General features: G+C 41.3%; 1 protein-coding gene across 2 annotated transcripts; it reads left to right on the forward strand.

The window, feature by feature from the left end:
- Nucleotides 1-5,054: 5,054 nt before the first annotated feature.
- LOC308319480 (uncharacterized protein) lies at nt 5,055-9,239 on the forward strand. 2 transcript variants are annotated; one of them, XM_080769586.1, is made up of 8 exons: nt 5,055-5,114; nt 5,851-5,901; nt 6,079-6,303; nt 6,728-6,987; nt 7,171-7,267; nt 7,708-7,794; nt 8,968-9,153; nt 9,199-9,239. In XM_080769586.1, the coding sequence occupies exons 4-7, from the start codon at nt 6,729-6,731 to the stop codon at nt 9,032-9,034; spliced, it is 510 nt and encodes a 169-aa protein (XP_080625712.1). In that variant the 5' UTR covers nt 5,055-5,114; nt 5,851-5,901; nt 6,079-6,303; nt 6,728; the 3' UTR covers nt 9,035-9,153; nt 9,199-9,239. The 2 variants fall into 2 exon arrangements, 1 of the variants encoding a protein (XP_080625712.1); XR_013964471.1 differs by lacking the exons at nt 5,055-5,114; nt 7,171-7,267; nt 9,199-9,239 and having other exon boundaries at nt 5,856-5,901; nt 8,968-9,134.

Consider the following 9,239-nt stretch of genomic DNA (forward strand, 5'->3'; position numbering starts at 1 on the left):
GCTTGCATTCAACCCGTGCTCGCCAACGGTGACAAGCCGTCGCTGATCATCATAGCGATTTTTCTTCATTGCAATGAATAACCGTGGACAAAGTAGTTCACATGAACGATGCTGTAGTGGCTGGGGCATTTGAGGGGCAATATGTTTTATATGCACGATTACAAATGAAAGATAATTGAATTGAGAGCCAGTGAGTCTGCTCCACTACTTCCTACTTCCTCATTTGCGGGACTCATCGTGTCAGTCTTGTGATATTGTGATTACGCTACAGTTACCCTTAAAAAACATGTCGACTCAATGTCATTGTTGTAACTATGATATCGATAGAAATTCATATTTTTTTTTAATGTCATATTTAGCCATACGAGCGCAATATCCATAGCGTCCCTCCCAGCAGCAACAACAACCCCATTGCCTGAAGTGACCTGGCTCAGCCAATAGAATGACGGGGGGAGGGGGGTGGAGCTAGATTTTTATTTGTTTGGAAACACTCAATCAATTCTGTGTACAAACACTGGAAGCTTAAAGGGTAAAGTAGTTTGAAATGTTTAATTTGTTTAAAATGTTGACTAATATGTTAATTTAAAAGACTCAATTCAGGCATTCATTGTTTAAGAATACTAATTGTTTAAAGGACATGCTTATTTAAGAATATTCAATGTTTAGAATGGTTAAAAAGAGAACCTGCTGTTTTTGAAAGGATTATCATTTGTTGGTTGGCATTGTTGTTAATCTTTGTTTCTCTGTGTTCAAAGGTTTTCAACCTAACTGAAATGACCAGCCAATCAGCAATGAAGCCAACAATGAGAATAAAAGTTGGAAAATAAAGAATCATTGGATTGAGTTGGAAATTTGGAGTTGCGTCCTTTTATGTCATTTGGAGTGGAGCAGAGTTGACTTGACACACACTGTAACGGACCCCGGAATGGAAATGGAGGAAAAGCTCATATTTTGAAAGGCTATGTGGGCAAACCGGAAGCTTGCTCACTCACCAGAGTCATACTGTCTGATAAAGAAAGCCCAGCATGCATCAGTCAGGGAGCAAATGTTTGTTCCTCATGTGCTCCACCATGATCTTTGAAAGCCAAGCCTAAACCAACAGGATGAAATGGAACACCAAACAGATCAAGTGAGTGCAGACCAACAAAATAACAAATGGAATGGAAATGGAACTGCTGGATTTGAATTATATGATTTATTGGTTTTAGTGACTTTCCTGGAGAATTACATGGTTGAGTGACATCATGGTATTGGGACACCCGTTAACAAGTTAGCACCTAGCTGGAGAGGGAACAAGGTGAATGTCATTTTTATGGTTATTGGTTTGTGTCATATTGTTGTGAGATCTTGTTTTATTGGTTTGTTTATATGGTTTGATATGAAACTTTTATTGGTTATTTGTAAACTTATTTGTTTATGAATGCCTCACATTATTGGATATGTCTGCCTGTATTGATTATATGTTTGTCTTGTTTTTAGTTTTCACGTTGATCCATTAAAGAAACTTCACATCATCAGTCGGCCTTCAACCTCTTTGTCCAGCCTGGTTCGCTACACAAACTCCTACCATAATATCAACCTGTTGCAGTCATCATCAATCACCATCGACAAACAACTACAAGTGAGTAAACAACAAGACGCCCAAGGCCCAAAGTGTGAGCACGTTGTTAAACCGTATATCTCTGGTGATAAAAGAAAGAAAGGCATATTGGCCCTACATTCAAGTTGAAATCTTTACTCTGATACGGACACAAGTATTGAAATTGGAAGGATCTAACCATAATGGATGTGTCACGCTATTGAAGCTAATGAAATGAGCTATACCATACGGATGAATGAACGTGCAGAGCGCGACATTTAATGTGGATTGGAATGAATTGATGTCGCTATTAAGCAAGCTTTGTGCAACGCTAAGTTTGGATCTGGAAAATAAGCGCTGCTGTTGTATTCTAAATACGGACGTCACGTCACGTTTTACTGATGTCTGTAAATGAAGCGGATGAATTACTCCAGTATGAAAGAGGCCTGTCTGTGTGTTTGCTAATACAAAAACAGCTTAATTGATATAAGCATCAAAGCAATAGTTTAAGTACTTTTTATTAGCAAGTGCATTCCATAGCGCTGGACCACACATGGACATCATAAACCTACGACGGGAACAGTTCCTGTAAAAGATTATATGAAAGAAATAAAATATTTAACTGCTTTATATTTTACAATTTTAGTTATAGATGGCAAGTATAATGTTAAGGAATATTTGTCTTATTAGCCAGAGATCCTTTTAAAATGTTTCTATTACTGTGAGTGATATGGTCAGCTTCTGATGTCTTTTTTTTCTAGATGTAGATGGAGATGACCGTAGATGCTGCTGGAACACTGAACCTGGTCTCCTGTGTGAACCACCCCATCATGGCTGCTAAGATGTCCATGTGGACATTATGAGTGTTTGTATAGAGAGAAGCATGGCTGAAGAGCTTTGCATATCAGTCGTTTCTTGCTGCTGCCAAAGTCAAATTGTGATATCTGTAGTGTTTAGTTCATGGCCGCTTATGAGATGTAGATATAAGTACACCTGACTGGTGGAATAGCCTTGTGATACATACTGGGTGTCCTCTTTGGTCGTTCACAAAACAAACAAACAAAAGCTACACAAAATGCCACAAACTCTCTAAAAGCTGCACAAAAATCACACAAATCAAGGGATGTCCTACAGTCAGTGTTGGATCTTGTCCAACTCCTAATTGCCGATATCAACAGATACCGATATATATATATTATATGCAGGCTTTTTCCAGTGGTGGAAACATAACTCAAACTTTTTACTTAAATAAAAGTAGGCAATACTGCAATATAGAAATACTCCGTTACAATTCAACATGTACTCGAGTAAAGGTACAAAGGTTTTGGTGTAAAATGTACTTAAAATACCAAAAGTAATTATTAATAATTACTCATTATGCAAAATGTCTCATCTAAAATGATCTAATCTCTCATCTCAAGTTTTCAAATGTATAAAAATATTTTGAAAATAGCAGATCTACAAGCTCACATGTGTCTTATTGTATTGTGAGCTTGTAGATGTTTTTAATGTAAAAGAATAAATAAAGTAAAATTAAGGGTTAGGGTTATTAATTTTAATGCCTTTATCGGCCGATAATATCGGACATCCCTAACAAAAACATATATCAAACGTGTCAATACATTTCAAAGAATGCCACAATTAGTGGCACTAAAACTTCACCAATAAATAAAGAAACATCCACATGTTCCATAAATTATATTTATATGCCACAAAGGTTTGCCGAAAAAATGAAGAAATTACAAAAAATACGTTTCTTAAACATCTTCTGCCGTATGTCCATAGAACTTCGGCTCTGTTGCAGCAAGCCAGTACAATGTGTCATTGTCTAGGTCACCTAAGCCACGATCACCATTCGGTGGCCGGTATTTGGGGCAAATGGTCATTACGTGTTCCACAGTCTGTAGTGGATCCTCGCATTCACAGTGGGCACTGTCCGAGATGTCCCACTTCTGCTTTGAGGGTTGTCCACTCCTTGCAGGGGAGGTGCTGGCAAAGAACATATTTGGGGTCCTCGATGTATTCCACTGGTCCCTCTGTCTTGCCTTCACCCAGGATCCCTTGGAGGTGTCAGCTGGTGTTGTGTGGAGCAGTTCCCGGGCCTGTGTGGCAAAGGGGCACAGTGACTTGAGGCACGTGTGCTGTGGCAAAGGTCGCCGTGACTTGGTGTGTGTGTGTTGTGGCAAAGGGCACCGTGACTTGAGGCACGTGTGCTGTGGTGTCTCTGACGACCTTGTGGAGGAGATGGCTGGGATTCACTCAGCTGTGCCTTCCCGGTGAGGGCCAGCGTGGTTTTGTTTGTTTGGGGTGGCCCATCCGGTGTTGAGGGCAGCATCCAGCTTCTTGACATGAGAGCTACGGCTCCAGACTGGGACACAGTACTCGGGTCGTCTGCATAGCCATACTTCATTGATGTTGTTGCAGGGAGGTCATGGATGTAGCTGTTAGTGTTGAACAGCAGTTACTGGTGTGGAACCGAAAAGCTTCACAAACATGTCAAAAAATTCTAGTTTTGAACCTTTTTAATCTAGTTTATTTTCAAATAAATTTGTTTTTACTGTTTTGTGAAGCAACTTTGGGTGCTATATAAATTGTATGTATTATAAAAAAACAGACACACAGCAATTGTCGCCACACAGACATCACAAATTCCTATTGGCAGCAGCAACAAGTGAGTTGAGTGCAAAGCCATTCATAGACTATAACCACCATGCATGTCTTCATTCCAGATGCTGCGAGGCTCAACCGGAGCCCCTACAGGTGGACATCTGCAGTTCTCGCTGTCCATGGATGAATCTGCATGGGGGGCTCTGAAGGCGGCTCAAAGTAAGAAACCACTTAGACTTTTCTATTACTGTGAGTGGTATGGTCGGCTTCTGTTTTAAATGTTCTCTATACATTTTGTGTATGATGTGAAAGGACACAATGTACGTATATCTGGCTCTTGGTCACTTAAATTCATCTTTCGTTCTTTCTTTCTTAGGGTGGATGGGTCGTGGTAGACGTCGTGGAAGGACAGAGAGCCGTTCCAAAGCTTCCCTCCCGGGGGTTTCTGATGAGCTGTGAGTAGGAATATTTCTTGTTGGGATGGATATCTGTTGTACTGTTATGGTACGAAGTATAGCATGGCAGTATGATTCCTCCTAGTGGCACTGGTTGAATGTCTGTCAGCTCTCCAAGCTAATCAAAGTCTTAATGACACTTTTTTTTAACCACTTCAACCCCAGCATCTCTATTCTGGGGGGAGCGTTCAGCCAAATTAGCAGATCTACAAGCTCGCACCGCATTGCAACGTGTTGCGAGCTTGTAGATCTGCTATGTTTGGCAAATCAATTTGTGTAGAGTGAAATCGGAGCATATACCAAATGCTCTCTTTAAAGGTCTGTTTTATCAAATCTATAGAGGGTTTAAGTGGTTCTGAATATGCAGCTCAACAAAAGCTAATTTGGTCCTTATTTCTTTCTTTCTTAGGACGGAGATCTGTGTAGATGCCGGAGGACTTCGGACCTGGGCCTGCCCGGTGAGGAACCGCACAGTAAGAACCGCTCTAGGCCTTTCACGATTATGAGGTTTCTTTTTACTGGACGATTATTGTCGCTCAAATAAATTGCAATTAAATATTTAAGTTTGGCCCGGATGGTTAGCTCAACTGTCTGGGCACCTATGCTGCCAAGTCAGCCGGACGGCGTGCTGCGGGTTCGACTCCCGACGGCCTTTGCCGCGTGTCACTCCCCATCTCTTCCCCCTTTCCTGTCTATATACTGTTCACTATCAGTAAAGGCATAAAAAGCCCCAAAACCAACATGAGGGCTACTGCTCCAGACTGGGGCACAGTACTCAGCGGTAGGGAACACCAGAGCCTCGGTACCGGCTGGACGCCGTATCGGTGCGGAACAGGCGGTGGTCTTTCTCTTGACGCTGTCAGGTGTTGTTTAAAGGACAGTGTTCTGTCCAGCTTCACCGCAAGATATGATGGGGAGGAGTGGGACTGTAAAAATATACAAATGACACCACTGCTATCACCGAAGAGCACACCCTATGACCCTAATTTATCACGTCTAGGAATTTCAACAATTTAGGCAGTTCTCACATCCAGAGTGACTTACAGTAAGCAACAACACATAGTAATGCATCAAATTCATAAACAATTGTCATCAAGAATAAGAAGTATAGACTATCCAGACTATTGGCAGCAACAACAAGGGAGTGATGTGCGAAGCTCTTTTCTATGAAGCCATTCATAGACGATAACGGCCATGTCTTTCTTCCAGATGTACTGCAGGTCTCTCCAGGAATCTGCATTCCTCTGAAGACGACTCAAAGTAAGACCCTGTTAGGCCTGTCAAAAAGAACCCTAACTGAAACGTTTATTACTGTAAGTGATATGTTTAGCTTCTGTTTCAATGTTCTCTATAAATAAAAGTTTTATGTATATATGTTGTGACAGGATAGAATATATATCTGGCTCTTGGTCACTCTAATCAATCTTTCTTTGTTAGGATGAAGATCGCGGTAGACGTCGCTGGAACGTGGCTGCTGGACAGGGAGTGCACACACACACACACACACACACACAGAAAGGCTAATTTGGTGTGTGTGTTTTTTTTTCTTTGTTAGAATGGAGATATCGATAGACGATCTGATGTTCCCTGGACAGAGATCCGTTCCAAAGCCCCCCCCCCCCCCCCCCCCCCGGGGGCTTCCTCAGAGGACTCTGATGAGCTGTGAGTAGGAATAGTTCTTGCTTGTTTCTGAGGATGGATAACTGCTTTTGTACTGTTATGGTACGAAGAATGGCATCATTTACAGTAATCCAAATGTTTTAAATATTTTAGGATAAATCTAAATGACTCTGCACAATAGTTTGAGAGTCAATATCTCATATCATTAGCGTACCTCTTGGTCTTTGTAACAACTTGAATACAAATTACAAAAGATGTTGAGGACTGTACATGTGTTGATGCCTCCTAGTGGCACTCTGGTTGAATGTCTGTCAGCTTTCCAAGCTAATCAAAGTCTTTGACACTTTTGTTAACTACTTCAACCCCAGCATCCCTATTCCGTTCAGCAAAAATAGAAGATCTACAAGCTCACACTGCAACGTGTTGTGAGCTTGTAGAGCTAATGGTTTCTTTCTTTCTCTCTCAGGATGGAGATCATAGACACAGCTGGAGCCTCTAGAGATGGAGATCTGCAGGTCTGTCCATGGATGGGAGGACGGAGGACGGAGATCTGGGTAGACGCTGGAGGACTTCGGACCTGGGCCTGGATGGATGGGAGGACGGAGATCTGGGTAGACGCTGGAGGACTTCGGACCTGGGCCTGGATGGATGGGAGGACGGAGGACGGAGATCTGGGTAGACGCTGGAGGACTTCGGACCTGGGCCTTCTCAGTGAGGAACTCAACGGTACGAACCGCTTTAGGGTTAGGGCTTTTTTTAGGCTTCGTAAAAAGCCAATAATCGTCCGTTGCCGATAATTGGTCGATCCCTATTATTAAACGTTACTGTAAGTGCATGTGTATGTTGCGACAGGACACGCACGCACACAGTAAAGCTAATTTGGGGTGGGTGTATTTCGTTCTTTGTTAGAATGGACATCTCAGCCGATGCCTGAGATCCGAAGATTTCCCAGGGTGTTTCCGCTGAGGACTTCTGGGTCGCTGGGAGGCTCGGACGGAGCTAGAAGGTTCGGTAGACGCCACTGGAACCTGTTTAGGCCTGTCAGAATTTAAGGTTTTATAATGGCCGATTTTAATTGTCGCTCAAATAAATTACAAGTAACAATTTAATTGCGTCATACTAACATTCTAAATAAAACTTTGGCTTTTGTAGGCTTTGTAAACACAAAGCTGCACATGGCATAATTCAATAACTTTATACACAAAAAAAAGAGAAGTAAATTACAAAGTGACACATTTAGAGCTTGTAGATCGGTTGCTTGCATTATTTCTTTAAAATGTTTGACAATATATGAACATTTTCAACATGGAGACGATTATGACTCTAAAAAAGTATCTCAAATACTTGGCGATTAGGTAATTGTGACAGGCCTAAATCCTTCTAGTTGTGTTTTTTTATATCATGTTCTGTAATCCGGGTTAGGGTTGACTATAGACTTTTTTTTAGGAACAAGATCATCATGCCGGTGAAGAGCACGTTTCTAGCCGATGGAGCAACTATTTCTGATCACCTTTGGAGTTACATCACAGCAAGGTAACTATACAACACACGCACACACACTATGATCATGACATGACATCAGCTTGTGACTGCAACTTGTTCCTGTTCGCAGATGACTCGGCACTGCTAGTTTCGGACAGGAACAAACTGCAGGTTGAAAAGGCCCTCAGCTCTGAACTCGGTAGAATCTGCACCTGGCTCGCTGATAACAAACTATCTTTACACCTGGGAAAAACTGAATCCATTCTCTTTGGATCTAATAGTAATCTCAGCAAGGCAAATGGCTTCTTGGTTAGAGTTGGTGACAACATTATCACACGTAAAGATGAAATTACCTACCTAGGTTCGATCCTGGAGGCTAATCTTTCCGGTGATAAAATGGCCACCAACATAATCAAAAAAGTCAACCAAAGAACAAGATTCCTTTACAGGATCTCCTCACTGGTCAACAAAAACACCTTGAAGACCTTAACAGGAGCCCTCGTACAAGGTTTCTTTGACTATGCATGCACCTCCTGGTACCACAGCACCTCAAAGGCCCTTAAAACTAGGCTCCAGACCTCCCAAAACAACTGGTCAGGCTCCTACTTGGCCTCACCCCCCGAACCTACCTCACTCCTGCCCACTTTGACAGGCTGGAATGGCTTAGGGTCGACGACAGAGTACAGCATCTTGCAATGGGTCTGGTCCACAAGATTCGATACACCACCAAGATACCCATGTACCTGTCTAGATACTTTTATGTTAACGAAGTCCACACCCACAACACCAGAGGGAGTGCAACGAACCATGTACAACCCAGATTCGGCACAAACAAGGGACTAAATTATTTTCACTCCTATGCCACCAAAATGTGGAACGCCCTACCAACAGTCATTTAGACATGTGAATCCCTTGACTCCCTTTTTCCCCTCACTGTATAAGTTTATTTTCCCTTTTTACCTCCTTTATGATTAATTCCTGTTCTGTTCTTTGACTATATAGAAGTGTCTTATTTGTACGTCTCTAAATGTTTTGATGAATTGAACATGGTGGACCCTCTTGTAAACAAGTGTAATACTTAACTGGGTCGTCCACTTACAGTTAACAGTTTTTGTATTGAGTTTCTGCTTGACATGTACTGTAATTCTGCAAACTGTTATAAATATTTCAATCAATATTGTTTTATGAACAAAGTAGTAATGAGCATTTCTTTCTTTTCTTTAGGACGTTGCTGGTCTCCTGTGTGGCTCCATCTGGAAGTCACCAGGGTTCTGAGTCACTCAGATCCTGACTGGTAGTGGTGATATGTAGATGTGATCAATCAGGGCTCTAAACAATAAAATAATAAACCAATATAAATAACTAGATAATAATATAAATAAATGGATAAAACGAACGATAATAGAAATAGTAATTATAGTAAAATAAAAGTAAATTAAAATAGTAAAATAAAAGTAAATTAAAATTAGTAATACATAAAATAAAATTAGTAATAG

The sequence above is a fragment of the Protomyctophum bolini genome, assembly GCF_963924005.1.
Source record: "Protomyctophum bolini genome assembly, chromosome: 8".
In the NCBI taxonomy this organism is placed as follows: Eukaryota; Metazoa; Chordata; class Actinopteri; order Myctophiformes; family Myctophidae; genus Protomyctophum; species Protomyctophum bolini.